The following is a 15,737-nucleotide window of genomic DNA, read 5'->3' on the forward strand; positions in this document are numbered from 1 at the left end:
CCAGTGTCCCCGGGCACCATCTGCCTGCGGGTCCCAAGGGCAAGAGGGCCATGAAGCCGTGCTCCTGCCTACAAGGCCCCAGCTTATGTCTTGTCGCTGACCCTGCTTATTGCCATTCCGGCAGCCATTTCTCCCGCCTCACCAACAGAGCCCTGATTTGGTGCCAGCAACAGCGTGCCCAGCCTCGGGGGTTAATTTAGGATTTGGCTGAGCCACTCTTGGCAATGCCTTTTGCCGGGGTTGTTTTTGATCTGGGCACATTTCCCAGATCTGGCCAGCCAGCTTTAAGGGGAGGTCGGGGTGGGGGTTTCTGGACAAGGGAGAGGCCTTATTGCCCCCTTTCCTCCCTTACTGCTTCCTGTGAGGACATGATGCCAGGAGCTTCTGCAGCCATCTTGTGGCCACGAGGAGCACGTTAAGCGAGGTGCAGAGATGCCACCTCCCAAAGCCCTGAAATCACAGGGCCACCTGTCCCACCCTGGAACTTCTGACCTCCGGACTCCTTTTTATGAGAAATCACGATGTTTGTGTCGCTTAAGATACTAGTGCTCAGGTAATTCTGATAGTTGTAACCCAAACAGTTTCAAAATTATATTATAAATGTAACATGCTGGGAGTTCCCCATCTTATGTAAGCCAGGGTTTCTATTTGCCGGCAACAGAAACTGCCTCTGGCTAATTTAAATAGCAAAAGCGTGTATTGGAAGGCCATTCAGTTGTTCACGGAAGTGGCAGGAGGGCCGCAAAACCAGGCTCAGAAAACGCAGAGATCAAGGGGGGTGGCAGCCAGAGTGATCACCTGAAATCATGCCAGGGAACTGGCTGGTGAGGACACTTCTGCCTTCAGCACAGAATCCAGATGCCTCAGCTGGTACTGCCATCTGCCCTTGGCACTCAGCCGTAGCTGCCCCTGAAAACCAGATGCTCAATGGTATTTCTTTGTACCACTTGTTCCAGAACGCAGACGTCCTGTTGGCCTAGCCCACGTCCTGTGTCAGTATGCCCTAGCTGCCTGAGAAAAGAGTACATCGGCGTATTAGCTGCTACTGCTGGGTAACAAACAACCCCAAGCCTCAATGGCATGCAGAAATGAATGTTTATTTTTCATGTTGTCTATGACTCGGCTGAAGGGTGCTTGTTCTAGGCTGCCGCTGGCTGGGCATGCTCTGCTTCTGGGTACGAGGCTGTGGAATATCCAGGAGGCACAGATCCCCCTGTCTCACATCCCCGGACCAGCAGCTAGCCAACATGGGTTCTCCAGTGGTACCAGAGGACAAGTGGAATCGTGGGAGCCTTCTAAGGTCCAGATTTGGAAATCGTTGTCTGGCCAAAGCAACTGACATGGCCAAGTCCAAAATCAGCCCTGGGGAAACAGCCTCCGGCTTAAGAAGGACGACCTATGAAGTAGTGTTGCAAAGGGCAGGACACAGAGACCGAGGGGGAGCTGAGGCCCGTAGTCTGATCAGTCATACTGTTGGCTCGGAGGCTTCTGGTGTCGCTGGGGGAGGGTCTACCTTGGCATATGGGGACTCCCCAGACTTGGATGGGGACTCAGATGCTGGGCCACCAAAAAGAAAAGCCTGCTCTACGACTCCTGCAGCCAATCCACCCCCTGGTGGCCAGCCCTCCTTTTTTTGTCAGGTAGCTTGGGGCTGTTCTTTTGGACTGCAACGAGGGGGTCTGTGTGGGAGTTCGGTGGGAGCTTGTCCAAGTCGCAGGGCACTAAGGTGTCACCGGAAGACCTACACCAGGCATCCCCTCAGCATGGGTGGTTACCAGGGAGGGACTGGAGTTCCTGCCCCTCAGCTCCAGCTTCTTCCTTCGGTCTTTGGCAACCCCACCTTGTCCCCCCCTTTCACCTAACTCAGCCCGGGATGGGGGGATAAGGGGTCCGGCTCTTCATCTAACCTCTTCCTATTCAAGGGTAAAGGGTGAGTCCCATGCCTGGCATTTCTGGCTGCCTTCGGGTTCCCCCCTCTTGCTTTATAATCAAACCTGGCTCTTGCTTTGCCTTTCAAAACTTTCATGGGGGCCTGGTTTGGAAGTCAAAGACGGGCCCTGGATGGTTTTTCTCTTTGCCTTCCCGCTCCGATGGCCCGAATTCACCTCTACCCGATGTGGGTACCCCGGATTGACTAAGATTCCATATAAGGCAGTGCAGAAAAGCAAGGCATGAAAACTAACATCTCGAGGTAGGGTTTTCTTTCCTAACAGTTATTGAATGCTTGCGAGGAAGCAGGCGCTGAGCTAAGTGCTTTACATGCATTATCTATTTAATCTTCCCAAGAGCCTGCGGGAAAGAGTACCACCATCCACATTTAACACAGGACAGCCTGGCTCAGAGAGGTGAAGTTACCTTCCTCTTTTCACAGAGCTGGAGAATTCCTAAGGGTTGGACCACACAGGAATGTTCAGGAGTTTAGTTGTTGTTGTTGTTGTTTTTAAGTTTATTTACTTATTTTGAGAGAGAGAGCGAGAGCGAGAGAGAGTGCCAAGACGGGGAGAGGCATAGAGAGGGAGAGAGAAAGAATCCCAAGCGGGCCCCACGTTGTCAGTATTGAGCCCTATGTGGGGCCCGAACTCATGAACCGTGAGATCACGCCCTGAGCCGAAATCAATAGTCGGACACTTAACCAACTGAACCACCCGGGCACCCCTTGTTTTTTTTTTTTTTTTTTAAGTTTTATTTATGTAAGTAATCTCCACACCCAACGCGGGGCTCACAACCCTGAGACCAGAGGTCCCGTGGTCCTCCAACTGAGCCAGCCAGGTGCCCCTAGAGTTTAGGTTTTAATTTAGCTTGTATTTATTTATTTATTTTTTTTCCCAACGTTTATTTTATTTTTGGGATAGAGAGAGACAGAGCATGAACGGGGGAGGGGCAGAGAGAGAGGGAGACACAGAATCGGAAACAGGCTCCAGGCTCTGAGCCATCAGCCCAGAGCCTGACGCGGGGCTCGAACTCACGGACCGCGAGATCGTGACCTGGCTGAAGTCGGACGCTTAACCGACTGCGCCACCCAGGCGCCCCGTTGTATTTAGAAGCTTTATGTTGAGGGGTGCTATGGTCTGGATGCAGAGGAAGGGCATTCTAGGCCGGGAGGCAGCCTTAGCAAAGCCCTGAGGCAGAATGCAGCAAGGCTGGAGCAGCGGACCTGAGGGAGGGAAGGGTGGGAGAGGACGTTGGAGAAGCCGACTGGGAACAAAGAGAGCTAGACAGAGCTATGAAGCCGAGAGAGAAAACTATATCCTGCAGCCAGCAGGAAGTGGCTTAAAAGGACTCACTTCTTAGCTCACACTTGGATGTGCTCTGTAAATAAAGTGAAACTATCCAACAGTTGGACACTCCCAGCCCCTTTAGGTCAGGATTGGCTGGAGAAGGACCCAGGACTGGGTGACCCTAGAGCAAGGAATACAGCTCTCCTTAGGGGTGAGGATAGGCTTTCGGGGGGGGGTGGTGGTGGTGGTGGTGGGGAGGCATTTGGGGTGGGTTTTGAGGGATGAATAGGAGTTTCCCAGGCAGAAAATGATTCATTTAACAAACACTTCCTAATCCTCCCTCTGTGCTTAGTTTTATGTTAGCTCTGGGGACCCAGGAAAACAGAATCAACAGGCAAGTATAAAATGAGGCTTAGGGCTCCTGGATGGCTCAGTCAGTTAAGCGTCCGACTCTTGATTTTGGCTCAGGTCATGATATCACAGTTTGTGAGTTCGAACCCCTCATCAGGCTCCATGCTGATGGTGCAAAGCCTGCTTGGGATTCTCTCTCTCTCTCTCTCTCTCTCTCTCTCTCTCTCTTTCTCTCTCTCTCTCGGCCCCTCCCGCACACACTCTCTCTCAAAATAAATAAACTTAAAAAAAAATAAAATGAGGCTTGAAGTGCTCAGAACCTTCAAGGGATAGAGAATAGGCCTTACGAGTAAGGAATTGGTGTGTCTGTGTCCTTTGTGCATCACACAGGGAGCTTGAGCCCAGGAATGTTCGGGTAGGGTGAACATACTTTCAGCTTTTGATCTCAGTCGGTCTAGCAGGGAGCAGATAGGACCCTAGAAACAGCTGCCTTCAGAGAGTGGGATGTTCCTGGGTCATGGGACGCACACAGGGGCATATTTCAGATGGACCCTCAGGGAGGGTCTCTCAGAGGAGAGCCCTGAAAGATGAGAAGGCGCCAACTGTGATGGTGCCACAACAATGAAAAAGCAGCCAGCAGAGGCAACAGCACACATCAAGACCCGGAGGTGGTGCAGCAAGGAGGCTAGAGGGTGGCTGCAGTGAGAAGCCAGGGAGGGGGAAAGGGGCACGGGGGCCTCCTGAGTCGCCAGGAGGAGGGTGGATTTTTTTTCATGAGTGTGATGGGGAGCATGAGATCCGCCCTGATTTACAGAGACCCCGGGCTGCTCTGAGAAGCCCATCCAGACCACACTAGTGTTAGCAGCTTTTTTTTTTTTTTTTTTTTTTTTGATGAGGGAGGAAAGCAAAAACGGCAGGGCTTGGTTCTACCCTGGTCACCAGACGCCTCAGCCTCGCCTTCCTCGGGGCTGGGGGTCAATGGAGCCGGAGGAGGGCTTGGGTCACTGTCCGGCCATTGCGCAATAAGCAGGCTCACAGCTTCCTCTGACTCATCACCAGGGTTTAGGACGGATTGAGTTACTGCCTGGGTGTGGGGTGAATGGGGGTGAGTAGGATGAGCACTGGCTCTTCACCTCTGTTCCGTGGGCATGGCCCGGTTCGGTGACCTGATAACCCCTGCTACCTACCAAATCTTTTTGATTTTTTTATTTTCTCTGCCCGGAAACTGGCTTGGTGCAGGCATGTATGTAAGTGATCAGAGTAACCAGCAATTTCGACCACTTATTATAAGCCAGGCACCTGACATGTATTAACATCATTTAAACCTTACAAACCCCTGGGGTTGAGGCTTGGCTCTGGCACTCAACTTGCTACAGACAGCTGCCATCTTGCTCTGTCTCTATTTCCTCTCCAATCTTACAGGATGGTGGCAGGAACTGGAAACCATATCTGTAGAACGCCCAGCTCTGCACCTGATTCACAGAAGCTGTAGTCTCAGTCAGTGCCAGAGACCAGAAAATGGACCTCAAATCGACGTCAGCAAAAAGGAGAATAAATTATTGGCTCATATAAATGGTAACGCCAGAGTGTTTGGCTTCAGGCATGGCCGGATCCAGGACCTCAGTGTCTCTCTACCTTTGGCTCTTTTTGCTCTGTGTGGGGTCACTCTCTTGGGCCATCTCTCTTCAGGTGACCTCGGGAATGGCAAATTTGTGTTTTCTTTCAAACCAGCCATCCAAGCAAAAAGGATGCTTTTCTGTCTCGTGGTTCAGGCAAAAATTCCAGAACTGGATCTCATTGGACAAACAGGATCACATGCCCGCCCTGAACCAATCGTGAGAGCAAAGCAATGTGCTCTGTTGATTGGCAGACTTCCAAATTGGGATGGGGTATTTGTGGGGAGAGGGGGTAGTGAAGCCCACACACGGACTGAATGATTTGAATTCATCCCCACATCATGGACTGAAAATTACAGAGTGTTCCATGCAGGGCAGTTGGTTGTTGGCACCCAAAAGGGGATGGCAGATGCTTGTTAGGGGAAAAGGTTAGAAGTCCACGAAAGTGCTCAAAACCATACGAACAAAAAGGATAAAATAAAGTAGTGGCAGTGCCCAGGAGACTCAAAACTAAAACCTATATAGAGGGGAGCCTGGGTGGCTTAGTTGGTTAAGTGTCTGATTCTTGGTTTCGGCTCAGGTCATGATCTCATGGTTCGTGGGTTCAAGCCCCCAGTTAGGCTCTGTGCTGACAGTGCAGAGCCTGCTTGGGATTCTCTCTCCCTCTCTGCCCCTCCCCTGCTCACTCTCTATCTCTCTTTCTCTCAAAATAAATAAACTTAGGGGCGCCTGGGTGGCGCAGTCGGTTGAGCGTCCGACTTCAGCCAGGTCACGATCTCGCGGTCCGGGAGTTCGAGCCCCGTGTCGGGCTCTGGGCTGATGGCTCAGAGCCTGGAGCCTGTTTCCGATTCTGTGTCTCCCTCTCTCTCTCTGCCCCTCCCCCGTTCATGCTCTGTCTCTCTCTGTCCCAAAAATAAATAAAAACGTTGAAAAAATAAATAAACTTAAAAAAAATCCTGTTTTATATATATTTAATATGGACAGTTCACTAAACTGGTGTAATGTGTAAATAAATGCATGTTCAGAAAGTACTCATGTCCCTCTGTGATCACCACCAGCATCCCCTTCAGCCATCCCTTGCCCTGGTAAAAAGTACTTTTGTGCAGTGAGAGCTGTCCCACTTTCCTCCAGCTGCCCCTCTTGGCTCCCGCCCTGTCCATGATGGGAAACTCCTGGAGCCTCCCGAATATACACCTTTTGATATTGGTGGTTGTCGTCCCTCTGCTTGGGAAGGGACAGTTAGATGTCAGAACCTCTCGTTTCCCTGGGTCACTCTTCTGCCAACTGGGAAGATCCTGTTACCCTTTTCACTGCCGGGTCTGGTCTGGGTGGGATTTCTGGACCTTTCCTTTAGCACTCCATGGCAAAGCTGCATTCCTTCAGTAAGACTAGACTGGAGGAATTTGCAGAGAGAGGCTGAAGCCCTGTAGTTCTGGTTCTTTGGGCTTAAGGCTACAGAGAGTAGAAAGTGGTCAGATGTAAGGTGATAGGGAAAGCAACGTGTTAAAGATGATGCCTGGGATTTTGGGCTGGGGGCTGAGCTCAAGGTTTAGGGCTCAGTTCAGACGCCCCCCTACTTCCCTGACAGTGGTGGCGGTAGGAGTCTCCCTCCCTAACATCAATATCCTGCCAGTCCATCGCTAGTTTTATTTTCCACATCACAATTATCTCCATCAGAAATGTTCTTGGGTCATTTATTGGCTATGTCTGTGGGGGGGGGGGGGGGGGGGGGGGGGGGAGGGGGCGTCGGGTCAGGGACCACGTCTGCGTGCTCCCGCCTTTTCTCCAGTGTGCCTGGCACATACAGGCTCTCAATAAATATTCGTAGAATGAATGAATGCATGAATGAGCAACTCCTTCAACTGGTCTCAAAGCTGAACTAGTTCGAGCCCCGGCAAGCCTCGGGGTGCTATCTGTCCTCATGGGTTGCTGGCCCCATCCTTGTCAACTGGAAGGGTTTGGGTTCGGCGGTCTCCTTCTTGGGGGCTCCAGCGCCTGGACCCGTCCCCGAACCATGCACGTCCGATGGCCAGACGGCCGCTGTCCAGCGGGCCAGGAGTCTGCACACTACGCATGTGCTCAAATCCTACTCTTTCCGCACCGCACCCCCCGCCCCGCCTCCTCTGTTGGACACGAACGCGCCGGAGGGGCGTGCGCATGCGCTCTCGCCCCCGCGCCGCGCGCTACTTCCATGCGCCTGCGCCGCACTCACGACCGCTAAGGCGCCTGCGCACTGCCCGCCGCCCGCGGGCCCAGCCGGCGCTTGCGCGGTGCCACTGGCGAGTGTGTGGGGGGGGGGTGAGGAGGTGGAGGAGGAGGAGGAGGAGGAGGTGGCGGCGAGAAGATGGCGACTTCGAACAATCCGCGGAAATTCAGCGAGAAGATCGCGCTGCACAACCAGAAGCAGGCAGAGGAGACGGCGGCCTTCGAGGAGGTCATGAAGGACCTGAGCCTGACGCGGGCCGCGCGGGTAAGGGGGCTGCCCGCGTCGACCCTTCGGGGCCGGGAAGGGAGGGAGGGGGCGCGTGTCCGGCGTGTGCACGGGGCGGGGGGCGCGCGCCGCGGGGGCGGGGCGCGCGCCGTGGGGCGGGGCTTGGCACAGCCGGAGGGTACAGGTGTCCCTACGCCCCGGGCATCGTGGGCGGGACAGGTGCCCCCACATCACCGATACCTGAAAGGGTGCAGGTGCCCCCACATCTATGCTACCTGGAGGTTGGGCTAGGTGTCACTACATCATTATTATCTGGAGGGGACAGGGGCCTCCACATCATTAGTACCTGGAGGGAATAGGTGCCACCACATCATCGTTACCTGAGGAGGGACAGGTGTCCCTACATCCTTGCTACCTGAGGGGGACAGGTGCCTCCACATCACTGCTACCTAGGGGAGGCAGGAGGACACTGAGGTGTATGAACTGGGCGCTGCTTGCACGCATCATTGTTACCTGGGGAGGGGGATACGTGCTCCCACATCGTTGGTACCTGGTGTGGGACCAGTGCCCCCACATCATTGCCGCCTGAGGGGAACAGCTGCCCCGACATCATTGCTATCTGAAGGGACAGGTGTCTCTGCATCTTTGTCACCTGTGCCTTCACTCCCTGGGTGTTGGAGGAAGGACAGGTATATCCCCATTTGCAGACTTGAGGTGGGATCGGTACCTCTCTCTTTTGGGTTACCCGAGGGAAAGTTTTGTTGGCGTCCTCTCCTGTGGGGACCTGAGGGTGGTCAGGAAGGCAGATTGTGCTCCATTCTAGAGCTTGGAGTGGAGACAGCTACCCCTTCCCCGTGTAGCCCATATGGTGGGGACCAGGTTGTGTTCCTCCCACTGAGACAAGAGACAGCTGGCCGTGGATGGCTCCTGGCCTGTCAGGACCAGGGTGGAGGGACAGTTCTTCCTCAGGTTGATGGGTGTGTTTGGCATGCAGGGGCAGACCAGGTTACTAACCTCACCTGGAAAGCCACTGCGGGCCCTGAGCAGGGTTGGAGCTGGAGGTCTGTCTTTTCTCCTGGGCCCGTTTCTCCGGCCCAATGACCGCACTGAGGTGCCCGTCTCCTCGGGCCTCAGTATCCTCTTTTGTCAAGGGTGCCTAGCAAGTCCTTCCTTCTGGTTCAAGGAGGAGAGCATGCTTCGCACAGGTGACAGTAAGTCTCTGCTGCTTCCTGCAGAGTGGTGGGACCCTCCCCCTGTCCTGCACCCTGGGGCCTTGGGGAGGGTGTGGATGGGAGCTGCAGATCCCTATATAGGCGGTGTCCGGATTTGGCCTCTGATCTGACTGTCCCAGGCAGACATACCTCTGTGACATGAGCCTCAGTCTCTGATTCTTCAGGTGCAACTTTCGGGTCACGTTATTTACTAGTTAGTTGCTTGTTTGTCTGTGAGGTCGTGACTGTGTGGGCTAGAATGCGAATCTCTATTTCTGTGTATTTGTTTGGCACCTGTTGATGGGGTGCCCACCATTGACCGGGTACTGCCTGTTCCTGCTCCAGCCACTTGTGCTTTTGCTTAGGATGTCGAAGAAGAGATAATTGGTGAATGAATGAATGAATGAATGAATGAAGTAAAGCAAGCAAGCAAGCAAGCAAGCTTGCGCCTCGAGTGTCCCCATAAATCAGGGCTTCTGAGGGCAGGAATGTCTACTTCGTCGTGTCTCCAGCATGTAGCATGTGTTCGCATTCAGCTGTATGTAGCGTGGCAGGAAGAAGAAGGGGGTCACACAAGGCTGATGTCTGTCTTCATGATTGGAGGTCTGGATTCTGTGTCGGGGTTGGAAATGTATTATTGTTGTTAAAAAGGTTTCTTTAAAATAACAGCTTTATTGATTCGTGTACTATGTAATTCACTTGTTGGAAGCGTAAAAATCAGTGTTTTTTAGTGTATTTACAGAGTTGTGCAACCATCACCGGTGACGAATTCCAGAACATTTTCATCACCCTCAGAAGAATTCCCATCCCCACCAGCAGTCACTCCCCATTCCTCTCTCCCCCAGCCCCCCATTTTTCTCTCCCCCAGCCCCTGGCAACCACCAGTCTGCTTTCTGTCTCTATGAATCTGCCTGTTCTGGACATTTCATATACATGGGATCATACGACATGTGGCCTTTTGTGTCTGGCTTTTTTCACTCAGCACGATAATTTCAAGGGTCATGCACATTGTAGCATATTATCAAAAAAACTTCATTGCTTTTAATGGCTGAGTAATACTCCATTGACTAGGAGGGCCACATTTATTTTTCTGTCATCTATTGATGGATTTAGAAGAGATTTTTGAGATACGTGGATAGGAGTTCTCTCGGTCCTGGGAACCATTTCTGTCTCCCACCTCCCTCTCTGTTGTCTTCTTTTACATTGGGAGTTGGGTGTGATCCCTGGGTGGAGGTGAGCTTACACTGGATATTGTGAGACAGAGCAATGTTCTGTACTGGGGGCAATTCTGTCCCTCAGGGACATTGGGCAATGGCTGGAGACATTTGGGTCGTGTCGTCTGGGGGAGGAGGTGCTACTGGCATCTAGTAGGTAAAGAAGGGATGCCGTTCAGCACCTCAGAATTCATGGATGTCCCCCACCACAGAGAGTGATCCAGCCCCAAATGTCAGCAGTGCTTAGGCTAAGAATCCTTCAGTTTGGAGGAAAGGTTGAATGAGCAGGGGTGCAACCTTTGCACCTGGGCAGATAGAGTTCAGAGCTCTCTACCCACCCGTATGGCTGTGCCATTTTGGACAGGCTGATGGCTTTTCCCACACCTGTTGCCAGGATGAGCAAAGTCTTTCCAACCCTGTTTGGCCATTGCATGTGATGAGTGGCGTATCTGCGGTGCCTGGTGCAGGTGAAGTGAACACGCCTGATTCAGGCACCCCCTCTGCCCGCCCGTGGCTGCAGCCTTCCACACCGCCTTCCCCTGTGATAGATGCTGAAGTTTCACCTCTACACTACATGTGAACAGGCGGCACATGGCCAGTTTGGTACCTGCTCCTTCCTGTGAATTCTTTGACAGCATGTCCACTCTTGGAATGAGCAGGGCTACTTAAGTTCCCATGTGTCAGCCTACAGTCCTTGGTGATGGTAGGCATGTCAGTATCTTGTGAAAGCAGGCATGCAGCCTTTTTGTATAAATCCATGCTGTCACCTCACCCGGGGACAGGGACCCCGAGGACCAGATTTGGTATTGGGATGGGGTGTGATGTCAGGGAGACCACTTTGAAATCGCAGGGTAGAGGGGTGGATGCATGAGTATTCATTCTTGTCCTCAGACTTGGGGCAGCCCGAAGTGCAGGGAGGGCGGTGGTGCTCTGCTGTGTGACTTTGCGCAGGTCTCTTAACCTCTCTGGGCCTCAGAATCCTGACCTGTAAAGTTGCAGCGGCACATTTCAGGGACTGTTCAGGGACTATCTCGGGTGCTGGGGAGCCGGCAGCATACGAGGCATGTGAGGGCCATGCTCTTGGGGGAGCGAGTGTGGTTTTAGGGGGGATAGGAGAATCCTTGCAAATGAACAAAACATATGTTCTTGGAGAGAGGCAACAGAGTGATGTGCTAGTACTGGCTAGCGTGGGGGGCTGACATCCTGGTGGTGAGACGGAGCCCCTCATACTGGGGAAGAGTTCCCCAGGTGGGGGACAGGCAGGTGCAGAGGCCCTCAAGTGGGAAGGGCTTGGTGAGGTTGAGAAAACACATGAGAAGACTGTGAGGCTGGCATGTAGAGAGAACAAGAGTCGAGGTGAGGTCGGAGTGGCTCGTCGAGCCCTGGATTTCACCAAGGGAGGGGCCCTGGGAGGGTTTGTGATGGTGAATGGCGAGCCTTTGCGTATTGAGGTGCAATTCCCCGTGCATTCAGTTTACTCCCTTAAAGCGTACTATTCAGGGGTTTTGGGTATGTTCACAGAGTTGTGCAGCCATCGCCAGTCAACTTGGGAACATTTCCATCACTCCAGCAGGAAACCCCATGCCCCCTCCCCCAGCCCCTGGCAACCACTAATCTGCTTTCTGTCTCTATGGATTTGTGTGTTCTGGACTTTTTATGTAAATGGAATCACACAAGGTGTGGCCTTTTGTGTCTGGCTTCTTTGACTCTGCACGATGTTTTCAAGGTTCATCCACATCGTCGTGTGTGTCACTGCTTCATTCCTTTTATAAAAATTGTGGTAAAATACACAGGCCATAAAATTTACCACCTTCACCCTTTTTGTGCATACAGCTCAGCGGCGTTAAGTACATCCACCATGTTGGGCCTGTGCGTCGTTTCCTTTTTAAGGCTGAATAATACTCCATTTTGTGGCTCCGCTCCTTTCCATATATCCATTCATCCATCAAGGGACATTTGGGTTGTTTCCGCCTTTTGGCCATTGTGAGTATCGCTGTCGCGGACATACGCGCCCAGGAGCTTGTGTGGCTGCGGGTCTTCTCCCTTGAGTGTGTACCAAGGAACGGAGGTGCTTGGCCGGAGAGTAACTAGGTGCTAGGCCGAAGAGTAACTCCCCGCTTCACCATTCGAGGACTCTTCGTGTCTCACAAAGGTGGCTGTGAGCTGAACGGGCAAGGGCAGGCAGCTGGTGAGAGGCTGCTTAAGCACCTACGTCGGGGACCGGGCAGAGGTGACTTGAGCAAGGAGGTGTCTGTGGCAGTGACCAGGATCGGTGGCTTTTGGTGATATTTCGGCAACAGAGCCGTCTGAATGTGCGGGTAGATCTCGTGGCGGGAGCCAGGGGAAGGAACAGGGTGTGTCACCTGCCTGCCCGGGACTCAGGACACAGCAGGCTCTGCGTGTGACTGATCACTGAGCATCTCAGGGAGCAGCACCTGGGCCAGAGAAAGCCCACACGCCAAGCAGTCCATGGCGGCCCAGCCAGGGCTACCAGTTATGGCTGCACCGAAGGAGGGTGTTCTCCTGGCCCTACCCTGTTATGGGGGTGGCTCTGCACAGGCTGGAGGAAAACGGGTCCCTGGGCGGCAGGCATCGCGCAGCGGTGGCTCGGGTTAGCTGAGCGTGAAGGCCGCCCCCGGTCCTGGCCCCAGTCCTGGCTTTGGCACTGTTTGCCTCTGTGCCGGCTGCTTCAAGTGTCTGGTGCCATCTGCAGCCTCAACACACACGCACGCAGGACTCCCCGAGCTGCTCTGTTTGAGAGGATGGAGTGAGCCATCTCCCGCCCCCAGAAAGCCCCAGCAGTCTCCTGCTCTCCAGGTTGTGAGCTGCACACTGAGTTGGACAGGATAGGGGCCTCTAAAACGATTTGCCCACGTCCTGCCCCCCAGAACCTGTGGCTGTGGCCTTATTTGGAAAAGACGTAGATGAAATCAGGGTAAGGAACTCGAGATGAGATCATACTGGATTTAGGTGGTCCTAAATCTAGTGACTGGTGTTTTCATAAGAGGAGAACACACAGGCGCATACGGGAGAAGGCCATGTGATGACGGAGGCAGAGCCGGGAGTGCTGCACCCGTGAGCCGAGGATGCCTGGAGCCCCCAGGAGCTGGAAGAGACCAAGGAAGATCCTCCCCTAGAGCCTCCAGAAGGAATGTGACCCTGCTGACACTTAGGTTTCAGACGTGTGGTCTCCAGAACTGTGAGGGAATAAAGTCCTGTTGTTTTACACTTCTCAGTTTGTGGTCGTTTGTGACGGCGGCCCCAGGTCACTCTCTGCCCTGGCTAAGGCAGAGTCTGGGTGCCTTGTTGAAACCACCTTGGGACAGTGGGCCTGGGGGCTGTCTGCAGATGCACACATCTGTCCTTCTCTGGCCCACTGGCACAGGCCGTGTGGCCTAGAGCGCACCCTTCATTCGTCTGTCATCAGGAACTGGAGACCCACAGTCCGTTGCTGGCCCCCAGGCCAGTGGTGACTGAACCAGAGGGATAACACCAGGAGCAAGGCCCGGGGGGCGAGATGAGTATTTGGGGTTGTATCCTAAGGCAGTGGGTAGAGTTTGCCCTCTGCAGCCTTGGTTCCTGATCCCTGCCTGGCACCATGTGGCCTTTACTCAGTCCCTGATCCTTGATGCTCAGCCCCCCTCAGAGAGGAGGTGTCGTCTTCCCCATTGTGCAGATGGGGAAACTGAGGCCCAGAGTGGTGTCCTAGCTGGGAAGTAGAGTTGCTGCTCAGCCCTGAGATAATCGCACAGAATGTGTCCAAAACAAGGAATTAAAACCATAAACTAGAACCTTCTGTCGCTTGCCAGAGCATGCTTGGTCCCACTTGGGTCTTGGCTTCTCTGAGATGTGATTGTTTCTGCAGCTAAACCCACGTTCCTCTGCCAGCTTAGACCCGGGAGTACATGTTTTCTGTCATTAACTATTGTTGTTACAGAAGTGGTGGCTCTGGGGTGCATCACATGGCCCTTTGTGTGTGACCCATGGCTCTTCTCCCTATGAAAGTCATTTCCTACATCAGGCTGGGAGCTGCAGTCTCCACAGCCTGCAAGAGACCAGCTTCTAAGTTGTCATTTGAAAGGAGGGAGCCCCAGCCTTGTTTCCAGCCTTTCCATGCGTGCTTCCCACAGGTGACTGTTGAGTGTCCCCCACTAGCCTGAGGTCCTGGGCAGAGAACCCTTCCCAGAGCTCATGCCCGGTCCCAGACACCCCTGGTTCCATGCACACTACAGGTCCAGAAAGTCCTCCTGGATTCCCCAGAACAGGTGGACCCTACCACAGCACCCTGTCACCACCTGCCACCACCTGCTGAATCCATACACATGGCAGTTCCGCTCCTGAGCATGTGCCCACACAGTGAAAATGGGCTCAAGCAAACACTTGCTGGGCAAGAGGAGCGTGTGACCGGCTGAGGGACAGGATGAGAGCTGAGGGCTTAGTCCCGAAGATACCTGCTCACTTCCTTGACTGACTCATGATTAGAAATCTGTGTCTTGTGGCTTCCCAGCACCCAGCAGCAAACATAAAATCAAAACAACTTTCTCCAAGGAGTCCAGCCCTCCCTTTGTTGACCCTGTCAACACCTGGGGAAAGTAGATATAATCAGTTTTCTTCTATTTAACGTAGAATGGTAGTGGGGACCCGCTGAATTGATTTTTTAACCTGCCAATCCAGGGATCAGTAAGCTGCGCTTGTTTTTGTAAATAAAGTTTTATTAGAACACGACCACGCCCATTCGTTTATGTCTCATCTGTGGCAGAGTTGAGTCATTTTGACGGAGACCACCTGGTCTGCAGAGGCGACAATACGTACCGTCTGGCGCTTTGTAGAAGGAGTTTGCGGGCCCCAGGACAATGGGTTTGTCCTGCAGTTTGAGACCTGCTGACTTAGAGCAACAGGGAAGGTTGGGAAGATGGTGGGCGGTTGTTCTCTCACTTTCCGGGGCCCCTGAACCACCTTGGAGATGAAGGATGCAAACTCCTGGACTCCTCCCAGATTCTGCTTCTGAAGATCCACTGTGGGAGCCTGAATTCTGAGTGGGGACCTGAAGACCTTGTCGTGCAGGCCTTTCCAAGAGGCCTGTGCACTGTGGTCACCAGGGCTGTGCCAAGCAGAGGGAGAGGGCCAGCCTTGGTCAGGGGTGTGAACCAGCTGTCTGGCGGTAGGTGGGTGGCACGGTGGTATTTGTTGGTCCATAGAGCCAAGGAAGGTGTTCCACTGTCATTGTTCCTAAAGCTGGCCAGGGGTACAGTGCAAAGTGACTCCTGTCCTTGCAGTGGGCCTTCTGGTCCTGGTTGGAATTAATTAGATTTCTCTGGGTCAGAGCTGGGCCATTGCAGGTATTGTGGGAGGCTAAGTGTCAGCCCTTTTCTGCTGCTTTCTGTGTTGGGGGCTTTCTGGTTTCTGGTGCTGGGGGATTTCTGTTTCTGCAGGCTCAGCGGTCAGGATTCAGAGTACTTACTTGGTGCTTTTTTGGAGTTTTTTCAAATGGGACCCTCTGGAAAATGCCATGGTGATGTCAGGGGTGAGATGTGGCCTGGAAGCATCAAAGATGCGTGGTGCCTACTGGGTGCTCACCCCATCCATTTCTGCCTCCAGGGGCATTTGGCAGCATCTGGGGATGTTTTTGGTTGTCAGGACTTAGAGCCGGAGGATGCTATGCTATTGGTATCTGGTGGGTGGAGTGGGGATGCTGC

The 15,737-nt window shown here is 53.4% G+C and overlaps 1 protein-coding gene across 10 annotated transcripts in view; it reads left to right on the plus strand.

Moving 5' to 3' along the window:
* Positions 1–7,494: 7,494 nt before the first annotated feature.
* The window catches only part of CRTC1 (CREB regulated transcription coactivator 1), a 75,932-nt gene continuing 67,689 nt past the window's right edge, over positions 7,495–15,737 (plus strand). For all 10 annotated transcript variants that reach the window (XM_040444975.1, XM_040444977.1, XM_040444978.1 and 7 more), the window contains exon 1: positions 7,495–7,655. In XM_040444975.1, coding sequence (XP_040300909.1) covers positions 7,530–7,655 — 126 coding nt within the window. In that variant the 5' untranslated portion in view covers positions 7,495–7,529. The remainder of the gene's footprint in view (positions 7,656–15,737) is intronic.

Source organism: Herpailurus yagouaroundi, unplaced genomic scaffold, assembly GCF_014898765.1.
Source record: "Herpailurus yagouaroundi ecotype Mexico unplaced genomic scaffold, PumYag 193, whole genome shotgun sequence".
NCBI lineage: Eukaryota > Metazoa > Chordata > Mammalia > Carnivora > Felidae > Herpailurus > Herpailurus yagouaroundi.